This window comes from Ahaetulla prasina, chromosome 2 (assembly GCF_028640845.1).
Source record: "Ahaetulla prasina isolate Xishuangbanna chromosome 2, ASM2864084v1, whole genome shotgun sequence".
Classification (NCBI taxonomy): Eukaryota; Metazoa; Chordata; class Lepidosauria; order Squamata; family Colubridae; genus Ahaetulla; species Ahaetulla prasina.
This window is the reverse complement of record NC_080540.1, coordinates 128,675,618-128,692,828: the sequence shown is the minus strand read 5'-3', so window position 1 is coordinate 128,692,828 and position 17,211 is coordinate 128,675,618. Positions and strand designations below refer to the sequence as shown.

The 17,211-nt window shown below is 38.2% G+C and overlaps 1 protein-coding gene across 1 annotated transcript in view; it reads right to left on the bottom strand.

Moving 5' to 3' along the window:
• Nucleotides 1-13,045, bottom strand: part of QRICH2 (glutamine rich 2) — a 73,674-nt gene extending 60,629 nt beyond the window's left edge. Inside the window, exons 1-3 of the mRNA XM_058171881.1 lie at nt 12,359-13,045; nt 4,388-4,492; nt 838-909 (exon numbers count right to left, since the gene is read on the bottom strand). Of these exons, the coding sequence (XP_058027864.1) occupies nt 838-909; nt 4,388-4,492; nt 12,359-13,045 (864 nt within the window). The remainder of the gene's footprint in view (nt 1-837; nt 910-4,387; nt 4,493-12,358) is intronic.
• Between the last annotated feature and the right edge of the window lie 4,166 nt (nt 13,046-17,211).

Genomic DNA, 17,211 nt, shown 5'->3' with positions numbered 1-17,211 from the left:
AACCAAAACATATGAAAATCATCCTTTTTGTCCCATACATTCTGTTGACCATCATTCCTTATTAATTAGGAATTTGGAAGCCCAGGGAATTACTTTAGATAAGAGCATCAAATTAGGAAGCAAATCATCCAGCAATTAGGTGCTCTAGGACTTATTGTCCTTTTCTTCTCAGTTCCTTGTTCTTTTTGTGTTAAATCTAATATAAAACCATCAGCAGGGATTATCATCACAGACATCCCTGAAAGCACATATGTCATGATGTCATGACTCAAATATGCAATTTTACATACTTTTGTCAATTGTAATAATGAAAATGACACCAATTACAAAATCATATCATCTGTACAATGACATCATAACAAGAAAAAACATGGAGAAGATGAATGAATGAATGAATGAATGAATGAATGAATGAATGAATGAATGAATGACAGCCCTGCTTTGTTAGGAGGTGCCAATGTGCTGAGACTTTGCCAAAAAAATGACTATGTAGCAATTCAGAGAGCTGTAAACAGTGAACCTGGAGATCACAAATGAGATGTGGAGTTTCTCATGCCATTAATTTGCAGCAGAAGCACTGGAGGTTGCTGTCAGAGTTCATCTGCATGAACTCTGGCAACTTTCTATAAAGTGAAACTGATAATGCAAGAGAATAACAATGCCAAGCTTGCACACTAAAAGAGCTTCAGACCAGGATGAAAGATGTAGTTAACACAGAGCAACTGAGGCAACTGAATAAACTGCTTCAGGTACTTCAGATTTTACACAACCACCAGGGTGTGTGTGTGAGAGAGAGCTGGCATAAAAATTACTTTTCTGTAGAAGGCAAAAACATACCAAATCGTGATCCAAGCTACTCTGATCGCTCAGGCAAACATTTAAACGATCATCAAACCCACGAGGATCTAGCTGCAAAATGAAATAAAAGTTTGGATTACCCTTTTTATTCAAATGTAAAAGGTGATTATGAATAAGTACTAAACATGTCATAAAGGTTAAGTTAAATATCACACAGGGAAAATTCAAGCAAAAAAAAAAAAGAATGCCTAAGTCAAAGTAAGCGTATTGCTCTGGGGGCCATTTTTTTCTCTTATAAATCAGGGAGGGAGAAGGGGAGAGTAAACATCTTCAATCCCAGAGTGCAAAGAAACAAAAACAAGCACCAGGAGATAAATTGGTCTCAAGGAACAGCTCTAAAGTACAGTTCATTTAATGTTACTAAAAAATATAAACAACTACCAATATAAATAGTATCTAAGAATATAAACAGTTCCAAGCAGGGTATTCTTTTTGTAAAATTATAATGTTTGTGTTTGATAAATTCAATATTGACAGATAATAAGGGAGTCTTTTAGGCATTGCTCTGATGACCCTCATCACAATTAGTATAACAACTAATTTCTTTTTTCATAGTGTTCAACTTTGATTTGTCAGTCCCAGTTTTTGTAAATTTTTCCAATTGTTTTTCCTCAATCCTACCAGTAGTATCAGTTATAGTGACATCAATGAATTAGACTTTCTTCTTTTCAAGAACTGTTTTATATCTTTGAGAGAGGTAATTTACAATTAAAATCCTTGCAACAATTAAAAGAAGAAGGGAGAAATTATACTTGGTTCCAATATGGGCAATTACGAGCTAGGTGGAAAGAAGATCAGAAAATTGGTATCATGCAGAATGAAGAAAACTTGGTAAAACAAATTATAAATCAAACTCAGGCGCATATAAAGAGATTGTATAATGTGTTGATAGAAATAGACTCTGAAAGGGATTTAATAAAGGACTGTATGATAAAATGGGCACAAAATATTCAAGAACCAATATTTTTGGAAACTTGGGAAAAAAATTGGGTTAGAAATGTTAAATTTACGCAAGCACAGAATTTGAGGGAAAATTTTTATAAAATGTTTTATAGGTGACACTTAGACCCTAAGAAATTATCATGTATGTATCCAGATATGCAAGCGAAATGTTGGAAATGTAACTGTGATGATGCTACATATTTTCATATTTGGTGGATTTGTAAGAAGATTAAGGTTTTTTGGATAAGGATCTGGTGGATTATACAAAATGTTTTGAAAAAGAAGATAAAGTTCCTACCGCAATTTTTCTTATTGGGAATTATTACGGACTGTACAGTAATTGAGACTAAGTTGATTTTAAATTTAATAACAGCGGCAAGACTACTGATAGGACAATACTGGAAGAAAAAAGAGTTACCTACAATAGAAGAATGGATATTGAAAGTTGCTAATTTGGCTGAGATGGCTAAAATCTCAGCCTTTTTGAAAGACATTACACAAGAAAAATATCTAACTGAATGGAAAAAATGGATTGAATATATGCAAAATAGATATCAGATTAAGAGATGTTTGAATGATTAGGATGTATTTATCTTTGATTTGTATGGGGGAAGTTAGGATTTGAGAAGAAGGGGAGGATTATAATTTGTGTTAGGGAAAATTTAGCGAATTATTGTTTGTTTTATTTTTAACTATACCTTGTGCTCGTTCCGGGAAGTCGGGGGAGGGGTGGTTTTGGAGGGGAGGGGAGGGATGGAGTGGGGGGGGAAGGGGTGAAAATTTTTGTAAAAACTTTTTCAATTAAAAAAATAACTGTTTTATATCAACCATGTTATGAACAAGATGCCTGTCTGTTTGGATCTTAAAGTCCCATAAAATTTTAACCTGGTCATTTACAGTACCAAAATCACCTCAATATAATGGTCCCAGAAATTTTTACTATAACTTGTGGCAAAAGTTTCCAATAAATAATTTGCAACTCTGCTTATAGTCACTTTGTAAAATTTTGCTGCAGCAGACTAATCACCAGAAAGGCAATATTTTCACCTTCATGCAATTAGTTGACAAACCTTAAGCAGCTAAAATAAAGCCTTTGGTTTCTTTTTAAAATGCTCCTGATCTTAACCATGTGGATTTTTAAAATCCACTTTTCTTCAGTATCGTTCAACTATTGGCCATGGCTTGTCCTTCCAATTAACAAATTCATTTTCAATTTTTTTTCTAGATTCAGCTTTCACCTTTGTTGTTTTTAAGAGCTTTCCTTGACTGACTTCTTTTAGCAAGGGTTCTTGGCTTTTCTTACAGCCAAGACTGCCACATTTAGTCATTATTATTATTTGGTTAGTCCCATAATCAACCAAATGCTTAGACTGGATTTGGCATTTTTATTCATCCCTGGAGTCTTTCCCAGAATCCTGGAATAGGCAAATATTCTTTGATGTTGTTAAAGGTGGTATTGCCCAATATGCCTATTATTATTGTTGTTGTTATTTGTAGTAGTATTAAAGTACTATTTATTACATTATTTTCATAAAATAAATATTTGAAACTCAATAAACAATCTGAAATTTCATGAAGGGGTTGAGGAACTGAAGAATTTGGGGGTTTCTGACCTACAGTTGTCCCCCAATGCAGTACTGATAAAACAATCTCTTTTCAATTTTCAGACAAGGTAGGGAAACTCTGATTACCGGTAACTCTAGTGGGCACTTATACACATACACACCAAACTGTTTAGGAACTTGATCAATTCAGGGCTGTTGTAGGATAGTTTATATCCCATACTACTTTTGCCAAAATGTGCATTTATACCCTGCCCTAGTAATTTCTGGAAAAATCATGAACTGGGTGTACAGGTAGTCCTTGACTTATGACCACAATTGAGTGCAAAATTTAAGCGAGACATTAGTTAAGTGAATTTTGCCCCATTTTACAACCTTTCTTGCCAGAGTTCGTTAAGTGAATCACTGCAGTTCTTAGTAACCTGGTTGCTAAGTGAATCTGGCTTCCCTATTAACTTTGCTTGTCAGGAGGTCACATGATCCTGGGACACTGCAAATGTCATAAATGCAAACCATTTGCCAAACTTCCGAATTTTGATCACGGGGATGCTTCAATGGTTGTAAGTGTGAAAAATAGTCATAAGTCACTTTTTTCAGTGCTGTTGTAACTTCGAACGGTCACTAAATGAATGGTTGTAAGTTAAGGATTACCTGTACTTCTTTGTATGGATTAGCCCTTGTGATTCCAGGCCCACAAAACAAAACAAAGCATTTGAACTGTTGCTCCTACCCTGATTTGTAAAACCTTTATCTTTTGTTGAAAAGTAAAAAAGAATTCAACCTATCTTTGAGCTTTATATAGGAATTAAGCTCAATACAGCTGTTCCTTATATGTGCTTACATGTGCATGAACGTGTGTCTTCATTTGGAAGTGAGTGCAGACTAAAGTACCTAGTCAGACTACCAAAATGGTAAAATCTAGATCCCTGAGGTTTTAAGAAAGAACTAAACAACCAAGTCTTGAACATATACAGCCAACTCTCAAAGGCTTGCAGGGCCAACAGAGCAAAATAAAAGCTGCTTACCACAGCTAAGTGCTCCTTGATTTTTTTTACTTCATCCTCCAAGTTGCTTGTGGCTGATTTCATGTTGCTCGTCTCATCCACTAAATCTTGTAACAGAGCCATAGCCTACAAAAGGAAGAGAGTGAGAAAGTGAAAGATGCATTTATTCACTCCTTAAACTATTGATTAAGGATGATCTCCAGTTTAGCCCTTGTCTGTCTCGTGTTTCTGAGGTCTGAAACCAAACAAACTTACTATGAGAAATCTATGCTTAGAGCTCACAAACTAACCTTATTTCAAAGCAGTTAATAAGGGACTGTATGGAAAGAATGCTTTTCCTCCCAGCTAAACTGCACGAAAAAAAAAGAAAAGGAAAGGAAAGGTAGTAAAGAAAATGCAGATTTTTGTTCTTAAGAAAAAATGAATGCATTCTCAGGAGGAATCTAGATCTCTGTATTGATCATTCTTTGGAAATTAATGTGAAGTAACTGAAGGCATCAGAAAGTATTCCACCAAATTCTAGTTTTGAAGATGAGGCCTCAGCTTCCCCTCCAGAATCAAAATAATTCTTAACCAAATAAGAAGAGAGAATATTCACAGCAAATTAAGTTCCCTGAGTTCCCTCTCGGTCAAAAGGGAATAAACACCAATAGGTATTTCTCTCTTAGGGGAGAACAGCATGTTCCAATTGCTGGAACAGGTCTTGAGGGGAGAACAAGGAGGACACTGGCAGCTGAGACCAACAACATTCACTGAAGATGAACACTTCCATCCAATGTAATCTTCAAATAGCCCCATCACACTTTTTATTTTTTTTAAAAAATCAGGAAATCTTGAGAAGAAAAAAAGATGCCTTGAGAAATCAAAATTATACTGTCAAAAACTATATATATATATATATATTGACTATACATCACTGTTTTTTTTCAAAGATGGGATTCTGCTTTTTAAAATTAAATTAATTTAAATTAAATACTAAACATACAAGATTTTTGCAAGATTTAGAAGCCCAGCTTTTGATATACTCAGGTTTAGCCATTTTAGGAAACTATTCATTGGAAGAGTATTTTGCTATGCATTCTGCTATCCCATAGATGCAGAAGTGCTACTAACAAAATGTTACTTTGGAAGGAAAAGGGATTTACTCAGTTGGTATCTCTACTTCGTACACAGGTCCATTTATTTATTTACAATGGGAGAGCCACCCAGAGAGCTAGTCACAGATACAATAAATGCTTTCTAAGAGTAATTGCAGATACTTTATTTGAAACATGTAGTAGGAGAACAGAGAGAGAAATATCACCTCTTTCTTTCCCTAAACACTGTAGTGTTTCTAGAACAGCAAGATGATTTGAAGGAAAGTTGGTTGCAGCCAGACTATCACAGAGTACAATATAGAGAGAGTATACCAGCCAAAGCAATGGGTTTGCACAGAAGGCTATCTAGTTTTCATTAGCAACTATGTTTCTCAAATGAGCCACCAAGACATGAATTAAAGTTTAAAAAACTAATTGTTTCATCATGTGAGCCAGGAAACTAGAAAATAATAAGCCAACATGTCTGGAGGACTCAAGAGAAGGAATTCTGCTTTAGTCTACAGTAAAAATGAATAACCTTTAGTTAGACTACAACTATGATGTCTCAAACAAGCCATGTGGGCTGGATCTAAAAAGATCTGAGGATTTTTTAAACATCTCAGATATAGTTACTGATTGCCTATGTCCTTGTCTAAAGAAATAATCACATCTCTATCTAGATTCTAGGTCTAATAGAGAATTGTAATACCATAAATCTTTTGAGTTTTTTTCTCACTTCAATGCATTTGTTACCTAGGAGTCTGTTAACAATCAAAGCACCAGGCATCTTATTAAGAAATCAAGTACAGGCATGCCTTCCCAGAACTTTGCTTGGTACCACTGGACATAACATTTGCCATTCATTAATTCAATGTGCACACAGTGAGGTTTTGCACCACTATGACCACTCAATTTTATTTATTTTTATTTATTTATTTATTTTGTTGGGTACATATTAGATAATATATATAAGTATAAGCATGAATCGAATACATAAAATGAATACAACTAAAGGGAACATTAGGACAGGGACGGTAGGCATGCTGGTGCTCTTATGCCCTTACCGCCCTTACAGACCTCTTAGGAATGGGGTGAGGTCAACAGTAGACAGTCTTAGGTTAAAGTTTTGGGGGTTTTGGGATGAGACCACAGAGTCTGGTAGTGTATTCAAGGCATTAACAACTCTGTTACTGAAGTCATATTTTCTGCAATGGAATTTGGAGTGGTTCACTTTAAGTTTGTAGCTATTGTGTGCTCGTGTATTGTTGTGGTTGAAGCTGAAGTAATCATTGACAGGTAGGATATTGTAGCAGATGATTTTATGAGCTATACTCAGGTCATACCGAAGGCGGTGTAGTTCTCAATTTTCTAAACCCAGAATTTCAATTCTGGTGGCATAAGGTATTTTGTTGCGAGGAGAGGAGTGGAGGACTCTTCTTGTGAAATATTTCTGGATGCACTCAATTGTATTAATGTCCAATATGCAATATGGGTTCCAGACAGATGAGCTGTATTCGAGAATTGGTCTAGCAAATATTTTGTATGCTCTGGTTAGTAGTGTAATCTTACTGGAGAAGAAGCTACGCAAGATTAGGTTTACAACTCTTAATGTTTTTTGGCGATGTTGTTACAGTGGGCTTTGGCACTTAGATCATTTGATATGAGTACTCCAAGGTTCTTGATAGAGTGAGGGTCATCTACAAGGTCATGTCCACTTAGCTTGTATTTTATGTTCTGATTCTTTTTGCCAATGTGTAAGACAAAGCATTTGTTGGTTGCAATTTGGAGTTGCCAATTTTTTGACCATTCCGACACAAAGTCAAGGTCTTTTTCAAGGGTAGTAGCATTGTTGGTAGTGTTAAATAGTTTAACATCATCCGCAAAGAGAACGCAGTTACTTATAATATGATCACAAAGGTCATTTATGTATAATATGAAGAGTGTTGGTCCTAGAACGCTGCCTTGGGGGACACTGCTATTAACAGGTGCAGGATTTGATAGGGCGCTCCCTATTTTCACCACTTGTTGCCTGTTTGACAGGAACACAGTTATCCAATTATGGAGGGGTCCGGAGATGCCGTAGGATTTAGTTTTAGTTTTAGAAGTAGTTTGTCATATACTACTGAATCAAAGTCTATGTAAATTGCATCTATTGCTTTGCCCTGATCAAGATTTGTAGTCCATATGTTTTTGCAGTGTAGATTACAGTATAATTTTTTTCTGAAACCAAATTGTTTATTAGAGAGTAGGTTGTTTGTTTCTAGGTGGAGGGTAATGGATTGGTTGATGATTGATTCCATTACTTTGCAGGTGACATAGCATAAGGAGATTGGTATGTAATTTTCAACTAGGTTGGGGTCTCCCTTTTTGAAGATAGGGATGACTGTGGCTAGTGACCATAGATTGGGTCAGGAACTGGTCCTGAAAGATTTTTCAAAGATTATGCTTAGAGGTTCTGCTATAACAGTGGAAAGCTTTTTTAAGAAGTATGCACTTAGTCCCTCAGGTCCAATAGATAGAGATGGTTTCAGTCTACATAGTACCTTTTCAACATTATCTTCTGTGAAATCTATTTGTGTTAGATCGTTGTAGTCATTTTGGTATGACTAGGGAATGTTGGGCTATATATATCTATTTGGATAAAGATATACTAGCTGGATCCCCATGCTTCACAACAAAACTATGTGATCGGGCTTGATAAATGGACACTTACAGCTTGAAAATTAATTAGTAGTTATGATTGGCCTCTCCTGGCCCTTCTCTCCCTCAGGCTTGCCCCACAGAAGCCTGTCCTATGCTATCCCCTTCTCTCCAGAGTTATTTTCAAGTTGGGAGGGGGAGTAGAACATCTACCGTATATACTCGAGTATAAGCCGAGTTTTTCAGCACGTTTTTTGTGCTGAAAAACGTCCCCTCGGCTTATACTCGGGTCTATACGGCTTATACTCGAGTTTTTTTTTTTTTAAGCCCCTCGGCTTATACTCGAGTATATACGGCTTATACTCGAGGTTTTTTTTTTTTCTTTTTTTCACATTTTACCGGACGGCGCGAGGAAGCCCTGCCGGTGCAGTGAGAGGGCGGGGCGGGGGAGCCGCCAGCCTTCTCAGCTGAGGGAGGGAGGGTTTCCCCAACCGGTAGATGCCTCATTTCCCACCCTCGGCTTATACTCGAGTCCCCAGTTTACCCCAGTTTTTGGGGTAAAATTGGGGACCTCGGCTTATACTCGGATCGGCTTATATTCGAGTATATACGGTAATTAATTAGCATCAGAGCGTGTTATAATAATATAGGAAATACTAATGATCTGATGGTCATTTTGAAAAATCCTTTCTTAGTGAGCATCTAAAAGCCAAGAGGAACATACATGGCAAATTTCAAGTTTGTAGGCTTTACAGTTCTGAGATTTCATGATTATGGCATGAGTGGTTTTTGCTTTTATATATATAGATAGATCTGACTTTTTCCAAATCTTTCCCCACAACATAGAACTTTTCAGTGTACATCCAAAAGCCTCAGAAACCAAGGTTCAGCTTGCAAGACCACTCGCTTCTTTGGGAATCAATATCACCGAATAGAACTGGGATTAAGGATAACGAGGTTACTCAAGGTAACTCCTCTCTTAAGTGCCATGTAAGGACTTTAATTTGCCTGTACAATTACACATCAAGTTCTTTTGAACTGCAGTATTATTAATGTTAATAATAATTACTATTATTAAAATAGTAAAATTACTGTTGTTGTTAATTAATATTACAGTAGGGCCTTAGGGATATTATACAGAAGATTTCTAATGGGAGGGATGATTCTTATATTCTGGAGTGCAGCAGGAGATGTTTCTAGACATCAGAAGGTAGAACCAAGAAGGTTCTTAATCTGTTTCATTTCCATATTCAGAAAAGCTATAATTTGTACTGCTGATGGGTCAATGCCCTGCATCTACCATAGGAGGTTAGTTAAGAAAGCAGAAAACAGCTGTATCTTCAGGAGATAAAAATTAGTAAAGGTAGTTCTTGTTTAGTGACCACAATTGGACTGGCTACTCAGTCATTAAGAGAAGCAGTCAACGAGTAAAATCACAACTGTGCTTATGATCTTACTTCAGCTTTGATTTGTACCGTAGATCTCCAAAGGTCGTATACTTACTTTTTCATTACTGCTGCAAATGTGAATGGTCTCTAAACTGAAGCAGTTACTAAATGAGGACTACTTGTAAGGCTGTTTAGGAAGACTATGGTTTCTACAAATTGAAACCACTGCCACATTCTGCCTAATTGTAGGACTAGTCCTGCAAATCTCTACTGAGAGTGTCTCTCACTACTAGTGATACAAAATTCTGGGATTTCAGCACCAAAAGAAATATGGTACTTTCTAAACAGCAAGAGGAGGAGCAACTTCCCTATCCATCTCACCTGGTTCAACAGGGCATACTGACAGAAGTCCCTAAAACTAATGGAAATTTCCTACAGACAGAATGCATTGCTACAACTCCAGTACTGACTTGTTGCATGGCTTCTCTCTGTGGGGAGCCATTCTTGGAATAACTTCAGCTTGAGGTTAAACTATTTTAAATTCAGCAGTTCTAATTAAGAAAAAGATGACTAGGGAGGATAGGGGTGAACAGGCATTACTGGAATTCTCCCAGGTTTACACCTGTCAGAGTTATTCTTTAATTGTAATAGATACTTGCCTGCCTAATCAGAATCCCTTAGATTCTCAGTCCTCTGGCAGAACAATCACATTCAGCTAGATAAAAATTTAAGTAGTTATGCAAGAAACAACAAAGTTAAAAGTTAACACAATGTTTTTCAAAGATATGAATCCATTTATCATGGTTCTCCCCATACAATTCATATTTGAGAAAATATGTTACCTCAGGTTTTTTTTTGGTGCCTTCAAGCCAGTGCTGTTTCTTTCTTTTGTATACAACCCAGAGTCACATTATCTTAAATTGGGTAGCCACATAAATGCTTTAAATGGCACAAGGTTGACTTGCTCAATATTTACTTAGCCTTTCATCCTTCTGAGGGCAGTAAAATGAGGACCCAGATTGTTGGTGGCAATATGCTGAATTTGTAAACTGCTTAGAGAGGGCTGTAAAGCACTATGAAGCGGTATTTAAGTCTAAATGCCACTGTCAGTGGTAAAGGCAGGCAGGCAGGCAGGCAGGCAGGCAGGCAGGATGTTTCATGCACTTAGTGAAGAGGATAAAAGTCTATAAAAACTTACTGCATAATAAATGGATTAACTTTTAAGGCACAACAAGATGTCAAATTAGTTTTGATTAGCATGGGGGTAGGCTGTCTTCCGTTTTTTCTTTGCATGCAAACTTTTAAAAAAAAATAATAGGATTATTGTTTGTGTTAAATGCATTCTGACTTATTTATAAGTCTGTATAACCGATATACAGTTCCAGTAATTCCTATCCAGGACAGCTAATGGCCATATTGAGTCTGGAGGACAGGTATTATAATCCAGCATATCTAGAGGGCACTGGACTAGCAAAAATGAAAATGAAATAATGTTTTTTCTTATAAACCAGAAAAATCTATGTCAAGATTAGAGTTTTTTGCCAACCTCACTGCTACCTGAATGCTACCAATGATCCAATTTTTAATTAACCCTTTATCTAGAGAAACTGGTAAAAAAGAACCATATGTAAAATTCCTTCCAAAGAATGATATAATAAAACTGGGCAGTCATAAACTTTTTTCCTGATTAGTCAAATAAGCTATGTTCTCCTTTTACTTGATTCTCAGTGGATGGTCACCATTATAGTCTTCCTCTTGGATTTCTCCAAATCAACTCAAAACAATCATAAACAAACTCCATCATACAATCTTTGAAATTTCCCCTTACATGTTTTTTTTTCCTCATACTTGCAACTGCCGCATCAGGATAGACATTATTTTTTAAAAAGATCTTGAGACAAAGATGATATATAAAAGGGAAAAATAAGTAAGAAAAGCAAAACAAAAGATCAACTACTGAATATAGAGAAAAGCATTATGAAAAGACTTGTTATAAATTCTCTCCCTCCCTCCAATCTATTTTCTCAATCAAGACCACAGTTTGGTATTTACATTGAATGTTGACATGGTTTCTATTTAGAATCCAAGTGTCTAAATTTGCCTTGCTAGATAGTATTTTGTATATAAAGGAGCCATTCCTGCTTGAATATTTTCCTATTTTAATCTCCCAAATATTGTTGGCAAGAATTCCCTTTACCAATGTTTTGCCAAAGTATTGTGTTGTGTAATTATTGTGTCAAGTTCGTTCTTGCAGATGTCTACATCTTATTAAAAGCCATTACTGTTTTTGTTTACAAAGAGGATGCTGGTACAAAAGCATTAGCCCAGCCAGTACCTTATAAACTCAACTTTTCCCAATTTCTTGCTTCATGGTTCTGGTTATCCTTTTTACTTTCAAAAGAATGTCATTTATAGGAGTGGAGGTGGGGGTTCTTTTCATACTGTTTTTTTTTTCTTCCAACAAATGAAAAACCTCAGCCTACTGCACACCAGAAAACATACACTGGCTTTACAAACTAAAGTTACTAGTATAGTCTTAATTCAAAAAAATAGCTACAGTGTGTATGAAGCAAACATCAAACCCAAATGGAAGTGATATCAGAAATTTGGAACCAGGGAGAATGATCTGATAGCACAACATTTTTGTTGTGGTTCCTTTATCTCACAATACATGATTCTGGAATGTCCCAGTGGGATAATCACAATGTGCTTTGAAATACAGTAAAGTGTATTATTAAAGAAAGCCATTATGCACCCCTTACAATGAAGGTCCCAATGCAAATTGACAGGTATGATTTTAAAAATTTATATATGTATTAGTTTGAGAATCTATATAAAAATCTGCATTTTGCTAAGATTTTAATTACTTAGACGGAAAGTTCACCTACCTGGTTGATTCCACTCTCACTGGCTTCAATCTTTTTCTGCATCTGCATCTTTTGCCACATATCAGATACAGCTGCGCCGGATCCACTTTGGGTCTTCTCTATCAGTTCAGTACCTGAAGGAAGCTTCTCCAGTCCAGCAATCTGCTTTTCAAACCCTATGAGGTCTTTCCCCATACTTTTCACTTTATCCTGCACTCCTTGAGTTTGATCTTGCACTCCATGGACTTCCTCTTGTATTTCCTGAATTTGATTTTGCACCCCACTGACTTGATTTTCTACTTCTTGGACTTGACCTAATACCCCTTGGACCTGGCCTTCTATCCCTTTAATTTGACCTTTCACGCCACGGAGATTGTTCTCCATCAGCTTTAGTTTCTTTTCCAAGTCAGCAAGCCGAGAATCTGGCTCCTCTTTCAAAATGCCTTCTTTGTCCTCCTTCTCTTTTAATAATGCCTCTTGGCCCAATAAATCACGAGGTCCTGCCTCAGTTGCAGCAGAAAGCAATGCCATCTCTGGCTTGGTTGGAGGACCTCTGTCCATCTTCACTTCTGCTTTAATATCTTGAATGTTGAGGTAGCTGATGACACTATGTAGGAGAGCGTGGAGGGCATTGAAATTGATAACGCCAATCTCAGGGGTCCCTATGGAGAGATCCGCCAATTCATACAATGTGACTTTGACAGACATTTTGGTAACAAATTCTGAGTGGGACAATTGCTTAAAACTTTCTTTAAAAAATATATATATATATAAAATCTGCTTTCAATGTAACTATATAAATCTGTTGTTCATATACTGACTCTTAGAAAATAAAACCTTCTGGTTAGGAAAACACTTCTACCACTAAAGGATTTTTCTCCTTCACAAGAAAAATTCTTTTCTGCGATAAAAAAAAAAAAGAGCAAATTCGCATCCCAAAAAAGCAATCTAGGACTATTATTACTATGCTTTTTCTCTAATATTCTTAAGAATATTCTGTTCTTTCACTAACGGGATCCGATTTAAGGAAGACTTTCATGCACCCATTAGTTAAAGCCGGGAAAGAACAAGGCGCCTCTTGCTCTTCCTTGTGATCCGAATCTTCTCCGCCTCACAATCCAGACTTCTTCCAGTTCTCACAATCCATTGGTGGCGTAACAAACCTCCCGACTTCAGGATTCGCCGCCGTAGCTGCCCATGTGCTTTTGTTTACTCCGTCGTCTCTGCTGATTGCTGCAATTCGGGCGTTCGTGGTTGCTAGGCAACTCGGGGCGGTTACGTTGTGACTGCGAGCAGTAGGGCCTTTCGCGCAAAGGTCCGATGGGGAATTTGAAATGTTAATCCGGTAAGAGGGGTGGGGGGATAGGTTCCCGTTTAGCTTTCCCTGTCACAGCAGCCGTCGTTTCCGAGAAAAAGATTCAACGGAGATTAAATGTGGACACCCTCGCTCACAGTTACATACAAATATAAAGAATATATCTCATATATAATCAAAGGACTTTATTTTCCCGGCCAGAGCGATGTTAAAATACTGAAACCTCTGAGCTTTGAGGCGGTTTTTTTCAACCGGGCCGGGGAAACGGCGGACAACCGCCAGCGCCCATTCCCACTTCCACGAGCTGCGGCCGAGCACGTGCACGCGCGCTTCATTTGCTTGAGCTGCAGAGGCGCGCGGGCACCGCTGCTCGTGTAAATGGGGCTGTGCTCTCGCTTGCCAGCCGCTCGCGCGGAACTATCCCCTTTGCCCCTCCCCCGCCGGTCCGCAAAGCCGGAAAGGTTGGGGAACCTCTGTTCTAGCAGACAAAAACAAGTGAATGAAATCTCGTGAGTTACAAGGCTGGGCTTGACCTTCCTTCTAAATCAGGTCCGCAACCCCTGAGCCGCGCGAGTGAGTGAGTGAGTGAGTGAGCGCGCGCGCGCGCGCGCAGTTCCATTTGCGCCAGCGGCGGCCACTCGCCTGTGTATGAAGCTCCGTTTTGGGGACCACTGCTGTAGAATGATGCTCAGGCTTAAGTCAACCAAAGCTATTTTATAACCTCATCCCGCCAACTGCGGAAGGAATATCCCCAATAATATCCCCAGAGCCCACTGTAACAACATTGCCAAAAAGGCACTAACCTAATCTTGCATAGCTTCTTCTCTGCTAAGATTATAATACTAACACTAGAGCATACAAAACATTTGCTAGACCAATTCTTGAATACAGCTCATCTATCTGGAACCTGCACTGCACTGCATATGGGACATAAATACAATCAAGAGAGTCCAGAGATATTTCACAAGAAGAGTCCTCCACTCCTCTGCTGCCACCAGACTCCAGATTTTGGGCTTAGACAACTTAGAATAGAATTTTTTATTGGCCAAGTGTGATTGGACACACGAGGAATTTGTCTTGGTGCATATGCTCTCAGTGTACATAAAAGAAATACCTTCATCAAGGTACAACATTTACAACACAAATGATGGTCAATATATCAATATAAATCATAAGGATTACCAGCAACAAAGTTACAGTCATACAATCATAAGTGGAAAGAGATTGGTGATGGGAACGATGAGAAGATTAATAGTAGTGCAAATTTAGTAAATAGTTTGACAGTGTTGAGGGAATTATTTGTTTAGCAGAGTGATGGCGTTCGGGAAAAACTACAAACTACGCCAATTTCAGTCTGACCTAAGCATAGTACATAACATTATCTACCACAATGTCCTACCTGTCAATGACTACTTCAGCTTCAACCACAACAATACACAAGCTCACAATAGATACAAACTCAAAGTAAACCACTCCAAACTCGATTGCAGAAAATATGACTTCAGTAACAGAGTGGTCAATGCCTGGAATGCACTATCTGACTCTGTAGTTTCTTCCCCAACCCCCCAAAACTTTAAACTGTCTACTGTTGACCTCACCCCATTCCTAAGAGGTGTGTAAGGGGTGTGCATAAGTGCACCTGTGTGCCTACTGTCCCTGTCCTAATACTCCTTTTTACTTACTCTTTTCATGTATCCAAATTATGCTTATACTTTTATCTGTTATCTTATATATGATTGACAAATAAATAAAATAAATAAAAAATAACAATTGTTTGCTACAATGTCTTTATGTGATCCTCAGCCAGTAGTTGAGGCAGTCTATAGTTTTAATTTCTCCTATTCTCCTTCTCTTCCCCTCTCCTCTCCCTCCTTCCCCTCTCCCCTCCCCTCTCCAATTGCTGGTACAGTTGGGAGTGACATCTGGCCAGCACCAAGTGGTCATTTTAGGCTGCTGTGGGCATACCCTGCCTGTCTTAACTGCTTGGATCACATGCCTGGTTTCCACAGAGGCACATGTCTGCATATTTTATGACTTTGCTGGCCCCTGCTGCAGACAGAGTTCTTCAGGAAAGAGAACTGTGTTATGGCACTTCTTTATTGCTGTTCGGTCATCCACTGGGTGCATTGAAGTTTTCCCATTGGTAAACTTCAAAGTACAAAGGGACTTCCCATCTCCATTTTTTTTAAAAAAACTGTTTTTATTATTTGAGAGAAGTGGCACCATTTTGCTACCCTCTTCTGGCTTCCTGGCCATAGGCTACTTCCTGATACTACTGGCCAGGACACAACTGAACCTGTGGCCAGCATTGATATTAATATTTGACAAAATCAGTGGAGTATGTTCATTATGGACCATTCTTTCCACTTCACTCTGCCCCTATACCCGGTCAGCCAGGATGGGTCCAATTCAAGAGTTCTTGTTTGCACAAATAGGCTGCAAATAGGCTCTCTGTGCTGGCAACTTGTTTGTTAAGCATTTTGACAGAGGTGCTTCAACATCCACTCCAGTCATTCAACCCTGCTTCCCCCACCTTAGGGAGCATGAGGAGTGGCTGTTTTCTTGCTGCCAGAGGATGTTTGATGGGAGGGGAAATGAAGCCAAAGGAAACCCCACCCTTCTTCACCATTCCTTCTCACCATCCTTTTTCACTGCCCTGTATAACAGCAGCAAGAGCAGTTCCATGTGCATGCTGAATACTAGGGCAGAATTGGGCTGGGCAGTTGGGGCCACAAAACTTGCATTGCTATATTTTTCTGCTGGGTTATGGACCAGCGACAAAGACTTTGGGCACTTATTAGAACAAGGGTCTCCATCCTTGGTCCCTTTAAGACTTGTGGACTTCAACTCCCAGAGATCCTCAGCCAGTTTTGCTGGCTGAGGGACTCTGGGAGTTGAAGTCCACAAGTCTTAAAGGGACCAAGGTTGGAGACCCCTGTATTAGAACTATAGTAAATGAGCTTCCAGATGCATAACCACTTGAAGGGTCTCATGCAGTACCAGAAACCTTTGGATGTAGCCACTCCTGAGGCCCTCAAACAGGGACATCTGGATCAAGAAAAGTAGAATAGAATAGAATAGAATTTTATTGGCCAAGTGTGATTGGACACACAAGGAATTTGTCTTGGTGCATATGCTCTCAGTGTACATAAAAGAAAAGATACGTTCATCAAGGTACAACATTTACAACACAATTGATGATCAATATATCAATATAAATCATAAGGATTGCCAGCAACAAGTTATAGTCATACAGTCATAAGTGGAAAGAGATTGGTGATGGGAACTATGAAACGATTAATAGTAGTGCAGATTCAGTAAATAGTCTGACAGTGTTGAGGGAATTATTTGTTTAGCAGAGTGATGGCCTTCGGGAAAAAACTGTTCTTGTGTCTAGTTGTTCTGGTGTGCAGTGCTCTATAGCGTCGTTTTGAGGGTAGGAGTTGAAACAGTTTATGTCCAGGATGCGAGGGATCTGCAAATATTTTCACGGCCCTCTTCTTGATTCGTGCAGTATACAGGTCCTCAATGGAAGGCAAGTTGGTAGCAATTATTTTTT